General features: G+C 41.2%; 1 protein-coding gene across 4 annotated transcripts in view; it reads left to right on the forward strand.

Moving 5' to 3' along the window:
* LOC135499516 (krev interaction trapped protein 1-like) overlaps positions 1 to 22,416 on the forward strand; it is a 30,695-nt gene extending 8,279 nt beyond the window's left edge. The window contains exons 6-19 of one of the 4 annotated variants that reach the window (XM_064790314.1): positions 1,445 to 1,591; positions 3,277 to 3,294; positions 4,939 to 4,989; positions 7,159 to 7,262; positions 8,112 to 8,252; positions 9,220 to 9,376; positions 10,102 to 10,209; positions 11,008 to 11,112; positions 17,325 to 17,388; positions 18,320 to 18,641; positions 18,741 to 18,864; positions 19,075 to 19,158; positions 19,605 to 19,679; positions 20,489 to 22,416. In XM_064790314.1, the coding sequence (XP_064646384.1) occupies positions 1,445 to 1,591; positions 3,277 to 3,294; positions 4,939 to 4,989; positions 7,159 to 7,262; positions 8,112 to 8,252; positions 9,220 to 9,376; positions 10,102 to 10,209; positions 11,008 to 11,112; positions 17,325 to 17,388; positions 18,320 to 18,641; positions 18,741 to 18,864; positions 19,075 to 19,158; positions 19,605 to 19,679; positions 20,489 to 20,683 (1,695 nt within the window). In that variant the 3' untranslated portion in view covers positions 20,684 to 22,416. The remainder of the gene's footprint in view (positions 1 to 1,444; positions 1,592 to 3,276; positions 3,295 to 4,938; positions 4,990 to 7,158; positions 7,263 to 8,111; positions 8,253 to 9,219; positions 9,377 to 10,101; positions 10,210 to 11,007; positions 11,113 to 17,324; positions 17,389 to 18,319; positions 18,642 to 18,740; positions 18,865 to 19,074; positions 19,159 to 19,604; positions 19,680 to 20,488) is intronic. The other 3 variants (XM_064790316.1, XM_064790315.1, XM_064790317.1) reach the window with 3 other exon arrangements.
* Positions 22,417 to 24,278: the final 1,862 nt, after the last annotated feature.

Genomic DNA, 24,278 nt, shown 5'->3' on the forward strand with positions numbered 1-24,278 from the left:
CCGTTAGCAGGGCACGTTTCGTAACTGTTAGAGCTATTGAGTTGAAACTTGGTACACATGTACCCTTATGTAATGACACCTTGGAGACCAAGTTTCGGTCCGATTCGTTTCATGGTTTGGCCACCAGGGGGCCAAACGTCAAAAGTGAAAATATGCAATATCTCCCTTAATAGTAGTCGGGAAATTTTGAAAAAAATATGGTAGGTACTTCTAGCAAAGGTGCATCATATATCCTCCGGGTTTTTGATTTGACCTCCTTTTCAAGGTCACAGAGGTCAAATGGTGTAAATTGGCCGTTAGGATGTAACGATGGCACGTTTCTAAACTGCAATGACTATTGATACCAAATTTGGTACACATTTACCCCTTAGTCAGGTGATCTCAGGGATCGAAGTTTGGTCCAATATGATTGACCACTTGACCACCAGGGGGCAAAATCCAAAAACCTTAAAAATGTGATTATTCCTTAACTTCTTGCCCGATTGCCACCAATTTGATATCATGGGTACATCTAACCACCATACAGTATATGTCACACAGGTTTTTAATTTGACCTTCTTGTCAAGGTCACAGAGGTCAAATGGCGTAAATTCGCCGTCAGGCCGTAACTATGGCACATTTCTTAACTGCAATGACTATTGATCACAAATTAAGTACACATGTACCCCTTGGTCAGGTGATCTCAGGTACCGAAGTTTGGTGCGATCTGATTTGCCGTTTGGCCTCCAGGGAGGGGGCCAAATCCTAAATTCTTCAAAATGCCATAATATTCCTAGTAATGACTTGCCCGATTGGCACCAATTTTATATCATAGGTACATCTAATTCTAACAACCATTCAATGTGTCACCCGGGTCTTCTTTGATTTGACCTACTTTTCAAGGTCACAGAGGTCGAATGTACTGTAAATTGGCCATTTTGGGGAAATTGTAATTGCTTGGACCTACATCAAACCTAACACTACATGACACAATACCATGCTCTTTATCCATCTTTCCTCCACATGAGGTGAGCACAATGGCCCTGGCCATTTCATTTTTTGTTTGTAAAATTGCAAAGTTGCAATTTTGATAAAAATTTTGATAAAAATGTTATTCCTGTAATCGATTTGAAGATGTGTGAAATACAATAAAAGGCCCAGAAGTTAAATGGAAAAGTGGTCAGTAGATGATTCCCAGGGCGACGTGGCGGACCGAGTCAGGAACGATATTGTCTCAAATACTGAGGTGGGTGTCTGGTGGGCTATTTCTATGATGTCAGACAAAGGAGACCTCACATCAAAATTGGCCACCCAAGTCAAATCACCATGACAACAAAACGTGCTAATTGGCCTGGGAAATATGTAGGTAGCTAGAGGTTTCGGTACCTTTACCATAACGTAACGATGGTACTGACACCATAAAAGCCCCTGAAGAGCTAATGACTTTCTCGATTCATCTTTTCAGTCTGATTTCCGCAAGTCCAACAGTAGCCCATCAGAAGAAATCCAGCACACAGCCAACGAAGCACTCGCCAAAATGGTCGCCCTGGAAAAGTGTGACATGGTGGTGATTAACCCACTGTTTGGCTCGGGACTGCCATATAAGAATAAGGTGAGAGTGAAAATACAAATGATCAGAACTTCAGGGTTTTTTTCGGGAAGTTGCTAGACAATTTTACCACAATAAATTGTCTTTTCATATCAAAAATTGTCTTTTTCCTTGCGAAATTTATCTGAAGATTTTATGTGCTACTCTCTATTGCGTTTTGCTTTGCCAAATTCTACTTAAAAAACACATTTATTCAACATTGGTCCAAACTACTTAAAGTGATTTCAACTTAGCTTTGTTTTTGTCCAGAATGTGGGAGATTTTGTAAAAGAAGATAAAATTTATGTAGTTTCTCAACCCTCACTGGCCTCTGGACTAAATTTATAAATGGCTGTTGACTGCATTAAAATTTGTTTTTAAAAATATTTCAAGTCTTGACGTATAAATGTCCTTACAGAATTTACAGAGTATTTGGAATGGCTCCGTCTTACATGTAGGTTGTAGTGGAATATTTCTGAGGTGTTTCTTGCCTGCAAGAAGTTGATAACACTAAAAAGTCATCACCCCTGCTCAAGACTTCTGACCTGAATAGCATTTCAAAGACAACAGCCTGCCATACATCTTGGCAGCCTACCACACATCATGGCAGCCTACCACACATCATGGCAGCCTACCACACATCATGGCAGCCTACCACACATCATGGCAGCCTACCACACATCATGGCAGCCTACCACACATCATGGCAGCCTACCACACATCATGGCAGATCCATGGCTTGAAATTGACCAGAAAAAATTAGATATGAAACATGTGAATTTAGAGGCTGCCAGTTAATGGCCTCTAAAGGCTGCCAGTTAATGGCCTCTTAGTTAGCCACTCATGTCTAATGTCGGAAGGTTGTCGTGTCTCCAGATTTAGAGAGTAGGGTGTCCTGGTTTCAACTGCTGTCGATAAAGATAATTATCCTAGTCTATGAGTATAACATGTCGTTTATATCAGTTCTTGCGGGCAAAGCTACACCTCCTGGAAAAATAGCACAATAACTCAGATCACTGTCTTCAATTCAACAAATCATAAAAAATTGCGGTGGAAATGTCTAATTATAATTCTAAGTGTTGGTGCTGTAGTTCTAAAATCTTAAAACCTCATTTCATACTCCGTACGTGTACCGTAAACTGTGAAATTTTCGCCAACATTAATTCGGCGATTTTTGCAAATGCATTGTCAAACATGAACTTATAAAAGTGTGCATATCATCACTGAATAGTCAGTGTGATGGATGTAGCATTAAACTTTGGCTGCAAACATGATGTTTACTCTTTAGCTTTGTGAAAATTTCACAGTTTTCAGTATCTTTGTGTCACTAGAGGGCTGAACTGACAATTGATATTGCCTTAGAATTATGAGAGGTCTTCTTTCCGGGTGAGGTGAAATGATTGACATCCCGTCATTGTTTGGCCATAGATGTTATTTATGACATATGGTCTGTCATCAGGAAATGCTATAAAAATCCTTGTGAAATCGGGTGGAATCCTCGAGACGCCACAAATGATGTTTCCCTGTTGTATATATTGATGTCTTCTCCAATTACGTCATGAGAGACATCTGCACCAATCACAATGCAATTAGCCCTCTGGAGAAATGACCAAGGGACTAATCTACTAACTATCATCTCCAAATTCGCCTCCTGAACCAAAAGAACTCCTCCCCTCTCGCAATTAACCCCTTCCTTCTTACGCACACAGCCACTGAGACTCAGACAGGTAACTGAAAAAACGGTTGTTGTTTTGTGATTAATTTGTGATTGATTATGTATTCGATTATGCTAATGAGCCAATGTTGTTTTTGCCACTGCCCAGGGTCTGATCGGCAAACTTCATGGTCTCGCTAGATTTGTTGTCATTTGTCAGCAGCATTAAAATGTATTGTCAATTTCACATGCTTTCACCAGCAGTGTTGTCACATATGTCTGTCGGAGACGTACAGGATGTGTCAAAATAAACATGTAAGCCTAGTTGATAGTTTGCATTCAGGCTGAAGATGGAGTGGTCATGGGTACAATCCCTCGCAGACCTGGCTAAAGCTTGGGGTCTTTGACAGGTTACTTTGCTTAGCATGGCAACATCCTTTGAATGAGAAAGTTGGGCCAATCTCCATTCATTACTATTATCGCATCGATGCCCTCATTTGCCATGAAGTCCACTACTGCTGATAACCACTTAATGCCGCGATAAAATTTTTTTGACCTTACCGCTCTGCCGGAATCGATTTCAGGAAGACGTCATTTTTCGTCTTTGCAGCTGCCATCAATCAAGTGCTGCCAGCTGTTTTTTTTGTGAAGAACGAAGCCTCCTCTGTTTCAAATTACGCTGGGGATTCCCCACGATTGTTTGAATAGGGGTTTTAGTACAGGATGGATGGCTGACGTATATATACGTCGTACGGCAGAGCGGTTCAGATGTAGTTTGCGTATATATACGTCTTACGGCAGAGCCGTTCAGATAGTGTTCACGTATATATTCGTCTTACGGCATTAAGTGGTTAATGGTTCACCATTCTGTTGACTCTGAATCTCTCTTATCGTTTGCTAGAGCTGTAATGTGGTAGTTGGAGTCTTAGTGAGTACAGGGCATTTTTTCTCTTCTGGTGAGGAAAATATGACATTACAGAATGACTTTTGGAGTCGCATTGAAAACATCTCAGTGCCGATTGCTATAATAAGAACTCGAGAAATAAGAACACCTTGACATCTGCATGAATAAATCTTTGAATATTTTTTTGTTTTGATGCAGACTTATTTGAATAACCATCAAGTTGTAATTAACTAATTGACAATGTTGGCCTTAGAGATAGAACCCGCAGCTCTAAAATCTTCTCCTTATCATGCTACAAAGCTTAGGCTTTTTTTCATTAGTTGGTTCACGGGACCGCCGACAGTAAAATCTCCGATTTCAGAAAAAAATTAATGTGGGAATTCCCCATTATTTTTTTACCACTGGATCATATGCTGCAAAAAAGATTGTATATTTTCAAAATCAGATGAAAAAAACCCAGTTGTTTTGATTCCCACCAATCGTTCACATCAGGATGACATTGTTTATTCTCAACATTGCAATAAAAAACTGTCAATATATCGTTAGAATCGCAGTTTGTTGTTGTTTTCATTGTGGGTAGCGGCACCGCATCTGTTTTATTATGCATACCTATGCGGATGTAACATTTAAAAAAAATTTCTTCCTCCGATGTACATATTTTATAACATTACCTAAAAAAAGTTGGTCTACCCTTGTTTTGTTTTTTTTTTATTTCCCCCCTCTGACATTGGTCTTTTCAAGAAATGTCCCGTAAACCAACTAATTAAAAAAGAAGGGCCTTATGGGATTGTGACAAATATTTGGTGTTTTCAGGACGGTAGCGTTGTTCCCTTCATCCCGAGTAGAATGTCTGGACACTCAATGGTGAGGCGCCATATTCACATTTCATTATAACGCCCCCTTTCTTCTGTTTGCCGAGTTATGAGAGATTCTGTCTGCTCTCGATCTGACCACCAGTGCCATTATGAAGTAACAAATTTAGATGCGATTTTGGCGAATCCGGTCCTTGTTTTACTGTGTGCCTTTAGCTCATTGATGTGTGTAACTCTTTTTCTATCTTGTCTGCTTGGACAAATATTCTCCAAGGAGCGTTAGGTGCCCTACAAACAAACTATTTATAGACGATAAATGATAGATGCTGTATCATTTCTGCATTGAGATATTGATGGTAGCTAATTCGTACCTTGGAGGTTTTGTCCTCTTCCCATCATGTTATGCCATGGCCAAAATTTTACAACGTCAGCATCACAATGACGTCATACGCTCTCTCATGCACACATTTTATCGCAGGATGATTTAAAGGGACAATATAGGCAGCAGCTAGGCAGGCAAGATAGAATTACACAAAGTTGTCAATAGGGGTCTCTCCCATCTCACAGTACGTCGAAATGATTCAAGCTTGTACGAGGTATATATTTAGTGCTGAATCTGACAAGACCAAGGGGCCTTTATTGTGTATACCAGTCACTTGAAAATGGCCAAGTTAGCCCCTCTGCTCCTGCCTATAGTCCCCCTTTAAGTCGAAGCAGACAGTATTGAAGATGAGGCTGCTGTAATGAAATAAGGTTGAAATGGATTAGTTCGGGCTTCGTCTACACTTAATTGTCACTTTATAGGTGTGTTAATGGAGACCACTGGTGGTGAGATTGGTCAGCACAATTGGCTTTTGATGTTTAGCACACTTAACGTCGTCCAACTTATTTTTGATTGTTCACATATCCAAGTAAAGTAGTAACTCTTTAACTTTGAACAGTTCTGTTTTAAGGTTCCAGGTGCTATTTTCATTTCAATGTGTTGAATTCATTTAAAAATTCCATTTCGAATAAAATTTCAAAAGTTGCCATGTATTGTACTGGCCTGTGTGTAAAAAAATCTACGAAAAGGTTCATAACTTTTTCCTTTTACAAACTTGGAAAGATGGTAGTATACATGTTTCAGTTTTAAAGCTCACATGCGTGCATAAAACTCCCAGCAGATAAGTTAGAAATATTAAATGACCAACTGCACTTAAAGACATGCAAGACACCCTTGGTCTCCATCACTTGATTGCACAAACAACAAGTTCATTGATAGATCACAGAGGGGTTCTCGTGAAGAAGAGAGAACTAAAGATTTTTATGGCAGTTTGAACTCGGGACTCGAGGTCTAACTCTTCCCCTCCCAGCCATGGATTGTTCCATGTACCACTATGTCTGGTGATCGAAGGAATGGAAGTTGGATTTGATGTGATTTACCACTCGGCAACCAAGTCCAAAAACCTGAACAGTGCAATTATTGGCCACTGGGGGTTTTATGTATGCATGTCAGCTTTAATATGTAGGGAACTCGAAAAGGATATGCATAGATTTTAATAGAAAGATTCTTTGTGTTTTTTCTTTGATTTATGTTGATGTTATTGTTAGTCATGTTAGTAATTTGCTTTGTGGTGCGGTTTTGGGATTAGATTATGATAAATTACAAAGATAACTTGAAAACCTGTGGTCATCAATAGAACAATAGAACTTTTGGGATGGGTCCTATCACAGCACATTGTAAATGTAAACACCGTTGGTGCTCAGCCACAAAGATTTTTGCTGTGCCTACAGAGATTTCCGTGGACAAAACTCAAATCAAATTTGGCCCGAAAAAATGACTCCAAACTCTGTACGACACCGGAAAGCTACACCATCTCCATCTAACGCGAAGCTAAAGAAAAGATTGTGACTCTTGCCTTAATCACTGGGAATTGTCTGGTCCTTGTTTGAAGGGGTTATCTCTTCTTGAAAAACTTATTTAGGGATTGAAAAAAATAGGGTATGCCCTTTTTTGTCTATGTTCAGTAGGCAAAGGCTCGATAACCAGAAATAGGAAGACTCTAAACAAACGTAGAATGAATAAGCTAAAATCTGTAAGATATGCACAGAACAAATATATGATAATTTTGATCATTCATTCAATTCAAGTGTCAAGCTGCTCATCTTCTGACGCCAATGTTTTTTTTATGCGCTGGTGAGGGCTTCTTTTAAAGTGAATATCTCCACATTTATTCACCAGGTGGATGCATTTGCCATCAATCGGTTTTGGAAGGTGGGCCTGCCAGACTACAGCAAGATGAAAGTGCCAGAGACGCACGACACACTCAGTAAGGCTTCCGTTAGGTAGGTGTGACACGATTAAATTACTCATGACACACTGAGTAAAGTACTGATTTCATAACGCATGACAAACTGAGGATGGCTTCCATTAGGTAGGTGTGTGAGGAGACTTGAATAAGCATGACACACTGAGTAAGACTTCCTTTGGGTAGGTGTGTGAGGGAACTTGAATACGCATGACACACTGAGTAAGACTTCCTTTGGGTAGGTGTGTGAGGAGACTTGAATATGCATGACACACTGAGCAAGACTTCCTTTGAGTAGGTGTGTGAGGAGACTTGAATATGCATGACACACTGAGTAAGACTTCCTTTGGATAGGTGTGTGAGGGAACTTGAATACGCATGACACACTGAGTAAGACTTCCTTTGGGTAGGTGTGTGAGGGAACTTGAATACGCATGACACACTGAGTAAGACTTCCTTTGGGTAGGTGTGTGAGGGAACTTGAATACGCATGACACACCGAGTAAGATTTTGCTACGGTACAGTCTAAATCACAAATGTCAATTGTGATTTGGACTGTATGTGTGTGGAGATTTCATGACGCATGACACACTGAGTGAGGCTTTGTTCTGGCAGGTGTGAGGAGATTTGAATATGCATGGCATGCTCAGTGAGGCTTCTGTTAGGTAGTTGCGAGGCCTACTACTATTAAAGGAATAAGAGTCATCTTGGGCTGACCATGCCGTATATTGAAAGAACAGGTGTCATAAGCTTGGTCGCTGGCACCTTCTGGTCATGCAAGTGGAACACGAGCAATAGATGAGAAATATGAAAACGTGTCAATGTACATAGAACATTTATTCCATTCTTAGCGAATCCATATAAAACAATTACTTTGTTTTTTCAGTGAAAGTTGGATTGAGGAGTTTCCACTACACAAGTGCGCATATGAGGGTGATTGTGAGACGATGAAGGAGTTGATCAACAAAGGTCATTCCGTCATCCAGAAAGACCAGGTGGCCTGGACACCTATACATTATGCTGCTTGGTAAGGAACCATGATTTTCAGCTCTATGTGTGTGGACATGACGCATGACACACTGAGTGAGGCTTCGTTCTGGCAGGTGTGACGAGATTTGATGTGTGAAAGTAGATGAGATAGTCCTGCCCGTCTTACCAAAATTGAATGCACCGGTCAGTTTTGAAGTTGAATAACGCAAGGTCATCCTCCCTATTTGTTTGATAATTCAAATTAACATTGATGTCCTTGGGCAAGTCACATTACTTGGATTGACGAATGTGATGTAAAGATGGCCAACAAAAGCTGGATGAACATACCATGTGATTCTACTGGAACTTGAAAAAACCAAAAAGAATTGTAATTTTCATCATAAGTATAGGGGGGATGCTTGCACTATGTAACAGCAGTTTTTCTTGCCATGGTTTATGGGTGACCTCCGCTTGGGATGGTGAGTGGGTGTAACTGGAACCCTAGTCCCCCTTGGTGAATATAATGAGGAACCTGTAGAACTTAAAACCCAGATGGCAGCACCAGTAATAAAAGGTTCACTTCCAGTGTATTTTCCATTAAAATTAAGTTTTGTTGATTTTCTCCCTAAAACTCGTCAAAATAGAATTAAGGACTAATAAAACAATATTTTTGGTGCTATTTCCCCATGTAGAGTAATTAAGGGATGAAATATTCAATAATCATTGACCCGGGAAATGGCTTTCTCATTACAACCATGGTCCACTTGCCTGCAGATTCCTCATTGCATCTGTTAGGGGCGGATCCGGTAGCAAGGAAAGAGACTTTAAGTGGGGATTGCATTTGTCAGCAAAATTTCTGATGTGTTCCAAATTTTCATTCTTTAATTCGAAGATTTTCATGAATTAAGAGGGTCTGCGTCTGATGCACCCCCCCCCTTGGATCCGTGCCTGTCTGCTGGGCATGAAATAATGGGCTCTCCTTGCATATTTTCCAGATAATGTCCTATTTTGTCCTCTTTTTCTAGGAAAGGACATCTGGATGCTGTCAAACTATTACTAACCGAAGGAGAGTGCCCGCCGAACATAACGAATGACTCTGGATCAACTCCGCTACACTTTGCCTCCTTGTGTGGTCATCCATTGGTCATCGAAGCGCTGCTGAATCACAGGGATATTGATGTGGTAAGTTCAGAAATCACAGGGACAGTGAGTGGTATACATTTCCTTGGCTGGGAGTGCCTTTGGATTTTATCAGAAATCCAATGCAGTAGGATTCGTTTCCATGGCTTGGAAGGCCTTGTGCCTTTTAGTTAGAATTCCCACACTGGGAGAGAGTTCACATTGCATCATGAGCAACACTTCGGCCTTTAAGTGCTTTAATTATACTGCCTTATGTAACTCAGTTTCTTGCTTTGCTTGGAATGAACAAATTTTTACCCAGGGCATCTGCAATGTCAGGCTCAGTCTCTATAAAGCAATCTACAAATCAATGAGAAAATTGACAAAATTCTAACAAGGCAACATTTTATTTATAATTTTAAAAAAAGTTAAAAAAGTTAAAGTTTAGGGTTTATAGTCTGATATCAGCTACAATATAGGTTATCATCCGACTTTACTCTTTAACCCCGGTCTGTCCTGAAACCTTTCAGTAATAATATAATAATATAATAATATAAATAAATTGACCACAGATGTGCAGCTCAACCAGCGCAGCGCTATAATCTGAGCATTTCTGACCGCAACCCATTTATACACCTGGGTCCAGAGAGGCAAGTGAGAAAAAGAGACCTGTCTGCAGTCTCATGTCGACAGTGGAGATCGAACCCGGGACCTCTTGACCGCTAGTCTAGAGTCCCAGCCACTACACCACAGTGGCTCCTTATGTAATTAAACTCTTCTTTCTACAGAATGCTAAGGATAGGGAGGGAAAGACGCCATTAAACCTGTGCGAACATGTGCCAAAACCTGACTGGCAGGCTGCAGCCAGGTTACTACAGAAAGCCATCGAGAGACCCGTAAGTGATTTTGGGGTGGCCGACTTTTGATAAATCCTTGAAGATAGCGCAGTGAGACATGTACTCTTTTAAAGGGGGACTATAGGCAGGAGCAGAGGGGCTAATTTGGCCATCTTCAGGTGACTTATATACAATGTAAGGGCCCTGGGTCATGTCAGATTCAACACTAAAGATATTCCTGGTACAAGTGTGAATCATTTTGACTTACTGTGAGTTATGAGGGACCTCTATTGGAAACTTTGTGTAACTTTATCTTGCCTGCCTAGCTGCTGCCTATATTGTCCCTTTAAGGCCAGTACAAACATTGTGACAAAAACACCATCTGCTGATGATGTAAATGATGTCACACAAACTAACAGAGAAAGCAAGTTATATCACAATAATGCAATCGATTTCCTGAGACCCGATTCCTTGTGCTACGGTGCTACGGTCATTAAACCTCCTTTGTTTTTGGCTCACCGTAGGTTAGTCGGAACAAGACCGCAACTACGCATCTCAAAAATGAGAGATTATTATCGCTGCGACCTGCGATAATAATTGCCGCAGTGAGTGATTAAAAGTTCTGTCTGTGTGGAAAACCAGTAATCACCAGTAATCATAGATACTGTGATAACCAATTCTTATCCCGAGGCCACTGCGATGAACCTCTCGAACAAGAGATATTTTTGTTGCGTGTAATTATTATCGCAGTTTGCTGCAACAAATATAGTTTGTTTTGGGATTGCTTTAAAAGTTCTAATAGACTATTTCATTGTGTTTACTGCTTTGGATATCAACAATGTTTTTCTTGTGTACCAGGCACCAAAAATACAAGTCCATCTAATGGATGGGTCGTACCGGATGTTGAGTCTTGTGTCGGGAGCCAACACATCAGTTCAGGAGTTGAATCAACAAATGGTTCGGGTGAGTACCAGTTGTGCCTCTGGTTTCCTCCTACATTTGATAAAGTACGGTACAACCTCGATGTTAAGGACGCCCTAAGGACAGGTGTCCTCAATATCTTGTTTCCTCCTACATTTTATAAAGTATGGTACAACCTCTATGTTAAGGACAGGTGTCCTCTATATCAAGGTGTCCTTACTGTGACGTTTGGATTAAGGACACCCTAAGAATGGACAGGCGTCCTCAATATCAAGGTGTCCTTGATCCAAAAGTTGCAATATGAGTTGCAGCAATCATGTGTTGAGTTCATTGAAAAGTGCTGAAGATTTTCATTTGGATGTGGAATTAATTGCCTGGACTTTATCAGTACCTGTTTAACATTTTTAGTGCAAATAAGGCATTCTGAGCTATGGGCATGACACTTTATAGCTGAAGGAATGCTCCTTTACCCACAGGCACATGCAAATAAAAGCTCAACATCCCCATATCGACTGACAAACACACCCCCACTGACAACACACATAAAATAATGGAAGGTATTTCAGTGTACATTTATGCGATCTTGGTTACCCAATTTGCAACAAGATTACGAAGTCATCGCAAAAGATTTTATCAAAACTCCAACTGTTTTGCGTAGTGAGAATACTATATTTTGTCATGGCACACAGCAGTAATCTTTAATTTCTACCTGTTTGCCGAAAATTGGAAAACTTTCAGAAATTTAAAAAACCTTCCCGGAGATCAGCCTTATGTTATAGCATGTATATTGATAAATTGCTCAATAACGCATAATTATCATATGCCGTCACATCTCCGGTATTTTTTTTTAATTTCGGAAACTTTTCCAATTTTTGGCGAACAGGTAGATATTGGGAACAGCTAGCGTTAAGCTTCTAGCTCCCTTTATAATTGACGCTTAGCCTAGCCATTTCGTTTTGCACTTTTGTGGAGGAGGCCTACATGTCTAAATGAGCTAATTTTATTATACGCGCCAGTCACCGATCCAAAGGTTGACCGCGCTCGACGTTGCTTAACTTCCACTCTGGGGCCAACGCGCCAACCACTGGGCCATAAAGGAATTCCCTCATGGCCGGCGGGTTAAGCCGTGCCATATACCTGGGGGTACTATACATCATTCCCCCCTTCGGACAGAGATGGATCGTCCTCGATCCTACTTAGCGCTTCATGCGTCTCAGTACCGAACTACAAATCCAGAGCTCGCATCGCGTGGGAAGGTCGCCAGATTTATTATACGCGCCGGTCACCGATCCAAAGGTTGACCGCGCTCGACGTTGCTTAACTTCCACTCTGGGGCCAACGCGCCAACCACTGGGCCATAAAGGAATTCCCTCGTGGCCGGCGGGTTAAGCCGTGCCATATACCTGGGGGGGTACTATACACTAATGAACTGTACACGGACTGGTCTAACATTGATTCTGAAATCTCACAATGTCTAGTGTTAATGGGCTTGTTAAAGATTACTACTGTGTGTCATGCTGCTTCTTGACAGCATGCAAGTGAATGCATGCTTCAGTGCATTGTGTAACATCAACATTTGGTTGTAGAAAGCAGTACAGGACATCATTGTGTCATGGAAGTAAACACTAGATATCACAAGATTGCAATGGCACTTTCATTCCTGAGTCAGTTTTCAATACGATGAGAGTGTTCTCAACAAGTGTCAATCTATCGTCAGAGTCACTCCTAAGGAGTCAGTTCAAACAACTCAAGCTTTCCTCCATAACCCAGCGCCAGAGTATCGCCGAAAGCCCCTATAGTTGGAAGATGTAAGCCTCTCTCGATGTTGTCATCAAAGTTCAGTCTGTTCATCTTGAACCCATGCATTTCATTCTCACAGCCAAAATTCTCCTCGTCAGTATCACTTAGTGTCGCGTGCTCTGCTTTGATGACCTGGTAGATGCGTATTTCGTTTGTATAACCGCCCAAATCGCCGGCAACAAACACTTCCCTTTCGTTACAAATGCAGATATCGCGGCAGCGAAACCCCTCAATACCATGTACGAACGTTGCAGTTTCCTCGAGTGTGACACCATCCCAGGTATACATCGCGATTTTTTCGTTAGTTGCAATGTAAAGGGTTCTCGCGTGCCGACAGTATGACATTTGCTGCAACCCTGCGAAGTCCACCTCAAATTCCTTGATGATGGTTCCGAATTGGTTGAAGACACGGAGATGGTTATAATCTGCTATACAGATGTTGCCTTCTTCATCAGATGCGACCGCCTTGAGTTGACTGATTTCATCCTTAGCGACCTTGATATTTATGCTGTGGAAGCGGCCGGTGTGGCTTTTGAAGACCCGGACAGCAGGGTCGGCCGATCTGAGTATAATCAGTTCTTCTTCGGATGTGACAGTCATATCCTGCACTGGGAAAATGTATTTGTTGATCATCATTTGACGGACAGCGCAGGATTTCTGGTCATGCAAGCTTATTGTATCAGATGAAACCGCCCCTCCTGATCGATACAGTGTGGCTAGGCGCCCATCAGGAAGGTACCGAACGCAATCCAGGAACTTACGAGGTCGATCAACAGGATTGAAAACGTCTGCAAACTTCTTGAGCGTTGTAAATCGTCGTCGGATAAATCCTAACTCCATCTCATCTCTAGCCGGGACGAGCCTGAACAACTCTTCCTTTTCCTCAACTAATGGAGCAAGTAAGTCTGTTTGTTCTGCTGCGGTCCTTGCCTCAGAGAGCTCCATCTTGATTTTCTTCAAGCGTGGTACCGTCTGTTCGTCAAGAACCCGTTTCAGTGAGATCTCATTGCGTCCTTGGTCCAATTTAACCTTTATCCCTTCATTTTCTGCAGTAGCCTGATTTATAACTTCCTCAAATTTGTTCATATATGAATCACGATATTTGTTCAGACACTGGGAATATTCATCTTGTTTTTGTCGAAGCGATGTTTCCTTTGCCTCTGTCGTCGCAATCTCGTTTTCAACTGTGTTTTCAACGGTGTATAGTAAGGCATACTCAGATTGTTGAGCTATCTTACTGATTTCCGAATCAATTCTTTCATTAACGCTGTCTCTTATCTCCATGATACTCCTGAGTGCCCTTTCCTTCTGTTCCTGGGTTTTACCTAGCTTTTCTACTGCGGCAACCACCTCATCTGCTTCTTCCTCAGCGATTTTCGGATGAAGAATCACATCGTGTTCTTGGCTGCTGCTGGGGTGATTTGCAATCAAACACGCGTGGCAGATGCCCTTGTCACATTTCCGGCAATACATGGTCAGACTCTTCCAATGGGTTGTGCAGAGCCTGACAAGCTGGTGTGCTGCGGTCAGAGGGTCCTGGCTGTGTTTGTCGGTGCAGGCTAAACACAAGTAGACCTTCTCGCACATTTCGCAGAAGTGGGATGCAGGATTTGGGCAAATGATGCAATGGTTAACATGGTTGTGGCTTTTATCATTCCCTATCTCATGGAATTTCTCAACGATTGCCCGCAGCCGAAAGTCATCTTTCAAGTTAGCGACACCTTTTGCTGGAATCTTGCACTTCCTCCGGCAAACGGGACACGGGAAGGATTTCGTACATGTACAGCTCGTCGCGACCAACTTTTCCAGACACTCAAAGCAGGCAGAGTGCAAGCATTGACCCATAACCTTTGGTAAATTTAGATAATCCAGACAGATTGGGCATTCCAGCTCCTTCCCAAGGCTGTGGTAGGATGTCATTCTGTAAAGAAATGTGGGCATATTGAGTGTCACACAAAACGATTTACAAGTTGATACTGTGACAGAAAGTTACTGACATTCTTTGGCAACGTCCTAAGCATTTATATATAGTGACATGCAGATACCATGGGTGCAGGTTTATCCCAGCCAAGGAGCTTCTTCACCAAATAAGCCTCTGATGAATAGAATAAGGCTGGCTAAAAACCCATTCACACAGTATGTACTGTGAGTGTTCTGTTGGTGTTGACCAGCCAAACAAAAAGTGAGGTGCCGGGTTCCATTTCTGGTTGGCACCGGTATACTAGTGTGATGAGAGTGGGCGACTCTTTTCAATAGCATAGGTATCCTCGGGCTCTCCAGACTTTATGGTAGGTTACAAATCGCCCAATGTTATTGACTAGAAATCCACTCAGAGTTTTCATGGTCTTGTTAAGTGCTCACTATGACTAGTGATGAAAAGCACTTTAATCTACTTTCTCTTCAACATATACATGTAATGAAAGCACTACAGTTTCAATCTACTTTCTCTTCAACATATACATGTTATGAAAGTGCTCACTACAGTTTCAATCTACTTTCTCTTCAACATATACATGTAATGAAAGCACGACAGTTTCAATCTACTTTCTCTTCAACATATACATGTAATGAAAGCACTACAGTTTCAATCTACTTTCTCTTCAACATATACATGTAATGAAAGCACTACAGTTTCAATCTACTTTCTCTTCAACATATACATGTAATGAAAGCACTACAGTTTCAATCTACTTTCTCTTCAACATATACATGTAATGAAAGCACTACAGTTTCAATCTACTTTCTCTTCAACATATACATGTAATGAAAGCACTACAGTTTCAATCTACTTTCTCTTCAACATATACATGTAATGAAAGCACGACAGTTTCAATCTACTTTCCCTTCTACATACATGTATTGAAAGGATTAAACATTGACTACGTACCTGAGCAATATAGGAGCCCACTGTTAATGCCAGAAAGTCATTTTCCCAACATAATCTCGAACATAACATCGAAGAAATATGTGTAAATTATTGAGAGAAGTCAGCAAACTTCATTGTCCTCGGCCATTTTGAAGGGCAAGTCTTGTGACCCAATCTGTTGATGATGAATCATTACTGTTGGAATTGGATATGTTCCTGGTAATCAAGTTCGTTCAGTAAATAAGGAACATATTTCTATGTCGGCTATATAAATAGAAATATGAGTTGGACTGAATGACACAGGTACAATGCAATGTGGGATTGTCACAGTTTTTTAGTGCAATAGACCTGATCGGGCTACTTGTTGGAGAAGTTGCCAGGACAATGAACACATCAAATTAGTGTCATGATCAAGAAAAAAAACCCAACTTTTGGAGGCGAAGGACCAATGTTTGCGATGAAATCTCGGTAATAAGCCCAAATTAACCTGTTAACTGCGTAAGACGCCTTATGTCTGGCCTAAACACCTTGCATTGCGTAAGACGTCATATGGCGTCCTATGTTTGTGACTCACCTAAGTCCAGGCAACACTCAGAAACTCGATGGGAATCCCCTTAGATCGTCAGCAGTGTAGTTTAGTTTCAGAACACTACGGGCCGCCATTGTCACCAGTTTTTGAGCTGAATCATGGCTTCAGCATGCAAGACGAAGCAGCTGTTAGATGAGGATGTGCATGTGTAGTCTAATCAATTACGCAATAGGACGCGATTAACAAATACAAAATTATGCGGTTAACAGGTTAACCACTTAACGCCGCAATAAAAATATTTTGACCTTACCGCTCTGCCGAAATTATTGCAGGAAAACGTCATTTTTCGTCTTTGCAGCGACCATCGATCAAGTGCTGCCAGGTGGTGTTTTTGTGAAGAACGAAGCCTCCTCAGTTTCAGTTTCTGCTGGCGATTCCCCACGATTGTTTGAATAGGGGCTTTAGTACAGGATTTTACATGAACAGTCCTGTGGATGGCTGACGTATATATAAGTCTTACGGCAGAGCGGTTCAGATAGAGTTTGCGTCTATATACGTCTTACGGCATTAAGTGGTTACGGAAAACAGGGTGTGTCCCCAATGAAACTGAGAGGCCTGGTGGACTGATAATGAAGGAAATCAGGGTGTGTCCCCAATGAAACTGAGAGGCCTGGTGGACTGATAATGAAGGAAAACAGTTTGTGTCCCCAATGAAACTGAGAGGCCTGGTTGACTGATAATGAAGGAAAACAGGGTGTGTCCCCAATGAAACTGAGAGGCCTGGTTGACTGATAATGAAGGAAAACAGGGTGTGTCCCCAATGAAGCTGAGAGGCCTTGTTGACTGATAAGGAAGGAAAACAGGGTGTGTCCCCAATTAAACTGAGAGGCCCGGTTGACTGATAATGAAGGAAAACAGGGTGTGTCCCCAATGAAACTGAGAGGCCTGGTTGACTGATAATGACGATGATGATAGATGTGCCGTTGTGTTTTCAAAATCTTTAATTGGCCTTCATACATTGATTTTTAACGCCAACCACATCTTCTCTATTTCTTCCAGGAGTTGGAGATGCCAGAGAGTTGTAAACATATCTTCACCATATGGATCTGCTCAAAATATTTACGTGAGTATATTTAAACCAGGGCGTAGTTTTTATTACTGACCTGCAGTCCTGCCTTTCAAACACCACAACTATGAGAACATCTTTAATCTAATAATTATCGGCACTAGGTACTTCTCATTAAAAGTATACTGAATGATTTGTTGAAAAGTCCAGGAGGTCAGTGCCATAAAGGTTAGAGCACTGGGCTCAAAATGAGGATCAGGAGGTCGTAGGTTCAATTTCAACTCTTTGTAAGGCACTGATCTCTTCATTATTTTGTTCTTCGAATGAGATGTAAAACTAAAGTTCCTCGTACCTGTTGCCTATGCCAGGCCAAGCAAACGACGCCAGCAAGTGAGAAACATTTGTAGCTTGCAATGCACTCTTCCATGGCCCCTTGCAAGGCTGAAGTCAGAGTCTCTAAAGCTTCGTGTACACTATCAACATTTTCGGTTAAGCGTTCTCGGTAACTTGTTGACCAGGGACAGCAACAGACCTGGGATGAATCTTGGCCCTGTGTACACTGGGTAACAATGGGGTAACAATTGGCCAACAAGTTACCAAGATATTACTGAAAAATGAGCAGGAATGAGTATTCAGAGGGCAGAATTTGGAGGGAAAATTTTAAAAAATGGAAGATTCGAAGAGATGAAGATGCCTTGCCAGTGCTTCTGCTGCAATTTTTGTTGCTCATAGTTGATAGACGGAAGAGAAGACGCAATCAAGGAAAACGAGTGTGGACAAGGCCCTGGATCGCCAATAAGCCTATAACCCCTAGTGGTGCGTGGCACTAAAAAAGAACTAATCCTACCTCAGAGGAGGAACACTCTCTGGAGAATCCATTAAAGTGCATAGCAAATGCTGATGAAGAGAAATCTGTGCACAAGTTGTGGACTGTTTGTAGATTTTGCATTTTCAACTTTTCACAGCCAAGTTTTCTTTTTGATTGTAGAATTACAACTGAAGTACGACCATAAACCCATCCAACACCTCAACGATTGGAAAAGAAAAATAGTTGGCATGCTGACAGACTTTGACCCGCAGAAAGAGGATCCGAAACTCTTCTGGAAACGGGATGCAAGATTAACGATTGTTGACGAACGAAAAATCCGCCATGCGCCATGTACCAACTACCTCTTTCACGAGGCATATCAGAACTATATCAAGTCATTATATCCATGCGCTGATGAGGATGCTGTGATATTGGGGGCGTTGCTGTTGCAGTTAAATCAGGGAGACTATGATACCAAAAAAGCAAAGTCATTTTTCTCAAAGTAAGTTCTGGTGTAAAGACTGTTTGAAATCTTGTGCCATTCACTTCCCTGATTTTCCCTCAGTGTTCTAAAATATGTTCTGATCCATCACATTTTCAGTGAAAAAAATCTCCAGACACTCATACCGGTTGGAAAGTTAAAAGCGAGAGGTGTGAACTGGTCTAATAAGCTCCAGGCGCGATATAAACAAGTCTCTTCCCATTTGAAAGATAAAACCACTGAGGTAGGTACAAGGTCTACTTTGGAGAAATAGGCGAGGATCTGTATTCAGACCTAAGTGTCAGACTAAGGCCCATATCCATGGGGCATATCGGTAGGGCAAATCCTCAGCCCGCCCCATTATGTAATTATCACTTTAAGCCTTGCCCGTACATAATACGCCTTCATGGTGATCTATTAACTGCAATCGCTGTGTATGTTTTTTATCATTCAGGATCTCAAGTTTCGGTTTCTGACGTTATGTTGGAATTTGACGGTGTATGGTTCAGCGTTCTTCACGGGTTATGTAAATATCAAGGTAAGGCTATTGTGAGCCTCTCTTATGCAACACCCTGTACATGCTGTAAGGTGGTCGAAAGAGATGTTTGTGTGTCATCGCGATATTCAAGAGAGCGTGTTTTGTGAATAAACCGAATCGTGACCATCAGAAACTATCGTGTTTCCGACTGAATTGAAACACTGGAAAGGGCCCCAAAACATGTTCTTCACTGTCACTGAGTATCGGGGAAAAAAGACCAGTTTAGATGGCCATGGCCATAGTTTTTTTTCTGCGTTTTTTTGCATATTGGCGAGTCTACCCTCATTTCTGTACAAGTCACAGAGGCAGCAGTATGAGCAAGTTTATCCAGGTGATCCCCATAGCTTGGCCTTTAGTTCTGCCTCCTATGGCCAGGTGTTAAGGGAAAAAACTTAAATCTTTATTACAGGTACGTAGCCTACAAGAATATCATCTTTTTATTGCAGTCCTCCAAAACCCCTGTGGCTGTGTATATTGGTGTCAACGATATTGGTCTCCACATCATTCATGGACACAATAAGGTTTGTTCATATGTTGATATTATTAGCTCAGTCAAATAGCTATTCAAGTGGTGTCTGTCCATCTGTCCATCCATCCATCTAGCCATCCATCCATCCATCCTTACCCTCCTTCCATCCATCCATCCATCCATCCATCCTTCCATCCATCCATCCATCCATCCATCCATCCATCCATCCTTCCATCCATCCATCCATACATCCATCCATCCATCCTTCCATCCATCCTTCCATCCTTCCATCCATCCATCCATCCATCCATCCATCCATCCATCCATCCATCTGTAGACAAATTGGGCATTTTATAACCGTAAGACCTAGGCACTTCAAATCTACAAAATGTAAACCCACTGAGACGAGGGCATTATGGGTAAACCTAGTACCAAAATATCCTAATATTTACACAAAAGACGCTCAGTTTCTTAAAGGGATACTATAGGCAGAAGCAGAGGGGCTAATTTAGCCATCTTCAAGTGACTAATATACACAGTAAGGGCCCTGGGTCATGTCAGACTCAGCACGAAATATGTTCCTCGTACAAGCGTGAGTCATTTCGACGTACTGTGAGATGTGAGAGACACCTATTGGCGGCTTTGTGTAACTTTATCTCGCCTGCCTAGCTGCTGCCTATATTGTCCCTTTAAATCATTGATGTTCATTTATATTTGCAAAATTCGCGAAAATAAAACACACTAGGAAAATTAGCAGTTAGAAGTAAACAACAATTCTGATGGTGCTATTTGTGTCATGATTGTTTCCTTGTTGTCAGTTTTTTTCAAAATTGTTTATTTCTTTTTTTTCTGACCTTGCAGATGATGCTTCAAAGTTTCAACTACAATGACATCGACTGGAAATGCGATTCGGAGTGGTCGACGCTTCAGGTCCGGTTAAAATCGCAGCCCCGAGCGGGGGTGTCGTTACGCACGAAACAAGCTGGACTTATATATCATTTGATGTCAAAGTTAGCGCAGATAAATGGTGCTCCCCTTCCTCAGAGTGTCACGTGATCTTAACATCACGTGTCACATGACTTTTGGAACATTAGCGAGGCTTGCAGGATATGTGTTATTTATGGGATGTGGAATTTTGTGGAATTAGTGGAATTTTGTGCAACATTGCAGAATTCGTTGGGATTCATTGAAACTTGGCAGAATCAGTAGATTTGTTTATATCATGCAGTTTTTTCAACCGTGAAAAGTTTGTGAAGTTGCTGTTACTGATTGGCCGTACCACAAATTATGTGTTTGCTTCAAAGTTTGATGGTAAATGAATGAGAATTTTCTTGCAAATTTAGTTTGCGCTTTTGCGAATTTTGCAAAAAGTTAACGGATCAGTTTACTGATGAACCAGAAGAAAAACAAACAAACTTCAATAAAAAGCCGGCTATTTCTTTAAGGCACAGGGTGATCCCGAGGGGGGGGGGGCAAAATATGTTATTTAGCCATTCTGTAGAACATTGCATCATTGAAAGGCCCAATAAATTTTCATTGAAATCACCTAGAAACATGGCGCGACCATAAACTAGAAGATTCAGGAAAATGGTTGAAAAGTTGCATGCAAAGAGTGAGTGTGATTGGCTAATAGGCTGGGTTAACATTGTCATTTAAAACATGTCACCTTAACAACAGACTAAGGGGAATCAGTGGCAGAGTGGCTTATAACCAGGAGGTCGTAGGTTAGATACTCGGACGGATCAGCACTGTTTCGTCTTTGTGTCCTTGAGCAAGACACTTAACCCTTCTTGCTTTTCTCCACCCGGGAGTAAATGGGTACCAGGCCTGCCAGGGAATTTAACCTGCGACAGACCAGCATCCTATCCAGGGGGAGTAATACTCCTAGTTGCTTCATGCTACAGAAACTGGGATAAGCTCCGGCCGGATGAGCTGTTCACGGCTCAGGCAATAGCCCAGCTGACTTTAACTTAACTTAACAACTCACTGGGAGTGGAATACATGAAATTCACTGTGTCAGTTTTCACCCTTATGTGATTTGTTGTCATTTTTTCAAGCCCAATTCAATTTACTAGCATTCTTACGATAAGTGACCTCGTCAAACCTATGTATAGCAAGCCTTATGTGATAAGCCATTGAAAAATAATGATAAGATTTTATAGCCCTGCATAATTGAAATCAAAATTTATTAAGCCTTTCAATAGGGCTATTTACACAGGACCAAACCCAACCAAACTAGACAAGGACCAGAGCAGATCACATCACTCATAACGTCATGAATGACGTATATGTAAGTCTCGTATGATGTAAATATGTACATGTACATGTACATCGAACTGGACCAGACCAGACCAGATTACGTTCGTGCGTGTTTAAACAGCATACGAATCTGGACCAATCCGGATCAATCTAGATCGGTTTGATCCCGTGTATTAAACGGCCCTAATGAAACAATGTTTTAATTAACACCCTGTAACTCGAGAATTAAAATGTCGGTTTGCAGTTATATGGGATGACTGTCAATGCTTGGGTTGGGAGCTGTAGGTACAGGCTTACTGATATGTCTCCCAAAAGCACAGAAAATCCAGTGAAAACAGACATGATTTTCAAATAATGATATTTGTTGAATTTTATTGGTAGGCTTTATATACCTGTGTTTGACATGCATAGCAATGTTTTGAGTTTCCTTAGATCTATTGTGTATGATATTAGTGATGAAGACTTTTTAGACAATGTAAAAATGTGTATAGAAATGATCGCTCTGTATATTTGTACATTAAAATTGATAATAATTGGCAAATATTGGGTTTTGTTGGTGTGTGAAGGGACCTTGCTTTTGTTTAAACCACAAGTTCTCCAAACAGGATCAATGAAAACTCTTTGAACTGTAATAAATAATGCACCACGGGGTGTAACCTTAGGCCTGCCTGAAATTCGCAAGCCATGCCCAAAACTACCTTCCAACACAGGTGATAATCGGTATCAGAGAACGACATCAGTGAAATACAAGTGGCGGCGCATGGTGTCAAGTTTGCACATTATCCTCCTGGCCAGGTAAATCACACGCCCAAGTCGTCCCTTTAAAGTACCAGTAGGCCTACCCAAATTAAAGTACTCTTGTATACAGGATTTTATTTCGGAAGGAATCCTAGCTTAAAGGGACAATATAGGCAGCAGCTAGGCAGGCAAGATAAAGTTACACAAAGTCGCCAATAGGGGTCTCTCACATCTCGCAGTACGTCGGAATGATTCATGCTTGTACGAGGAATATATTTAATGCTGAATCTGACATGACCCAGGGCCCTTACTTTATATATTAGTCGCCGAACATGGCCAAGTTATAGTCATACATGTAATATCAATTATATTGAGTTCTTATACAGCCCTCTTCCTTGTTTCCCTGTTCAAATTTGGTTGGGACAATTGTCCTCGAATATGTGGCATTGGAGAGAGTCATCCTGTGTCTCGCTGTTGAAACATCCCAGCAATAACAGAAATAATATTAATAATGCTGAGTCCTTATACAGCCCTCTTCCATGTTTCCCTGTTCAAGTTTGGTTGGGACAATTATTCTCGAAGATGTGACATTGGAGAGAATGATCATGTGTCTGGTTGTTGAACTATCCCAGCAATAATAGAAATAATATCAATAATGCTGAGTCCTTATACAGCCCTTTTCCATGTGTCCCTGTTTAAATTTGGTTGGGACAATATATTGTCCTCGAAGATGTGACATTTGAGCGAATGATCATGTGTCTGGTTGTTGAACTATCCCAAAAATAACAGAAATAATATCAATAATATTGAGATCTTACACAGCCCACTTCCTTGTTTCCCTGTTCAAATTTGGTTGGGACAATTGTCTTCGAAGATGTGACATTTGAGAGAGTGATCCTGTTTCTGGTGGTTGAACTATCCCAGTAATAATAGAAATAATATCAATAATACTGAGTTCTTATACAGCCCTTTTCCATGTGTCCCTGTTTAAATTTGGTTGGGACAATTGTCCTCGAAGATGTGACATTGGAGAGAGTGATCCTGTGTCTGGTTGTTGAACTATCCAAGCAATAACAGAAATAATATCAATAATACTGAGTTCTTATACAGCCCTTTTCAATGTGTCCCCGTTCAAATTTGGTTGGGACAATTGTCCTCGAAGATGCGACATTTGAGCGAATGATCATGTGTCTGGTTGTTGAACTATCCCAAAAATAAAAGAAATAATATCAATAATATTGAGTTCTTATACAGCCCACTTCCTTGTTTCCCTGTTAAAATTTGGTTGGGACAATTGTCCTCGAAGATGTGACATTGGAGAGAGTCATCCTGTGTCTCGCTGTTGAAACATCCCAGCAATAATAGAAATAATAACAATAATACTGAGTTCTTACACAGCCCTTTTCCATGTGTCCCTGTTTAAATTTGGTTGGGACAATTGTCCTCGAATATGTGAGAGTGGAGAGAGTGATCCTGTGTCTGGTAGTTGAACTATCCCAGTAATAATAGAAATAATATCAATAAGACTGAGTTCTTATACAGCCCTTTTCCATGTGTCCCTGTTCAAACTCGGTTGTGACGATTGTCCTCGAAGATGTGACATTGGAGAGAGTGATGCTGTGTCAGGTTGTTGCGCTTTCCCAGTAATCATAGA

The sequence above is a fragment of the Lineus longissimus genome, chromosome 15 (assembly GCF_910592395.1).
Source record: "Lineus longissimus chromosome 15, tnLinLong1.2, whole genome shotgun sequence".
Taxonomy (NCBI): domain Eukaryota; kingdom Metazoa; phylum Nemertea; class Pilidiophora; order Heteronemertea; family Lineidae; genus Lineus; species Lineus longissimus.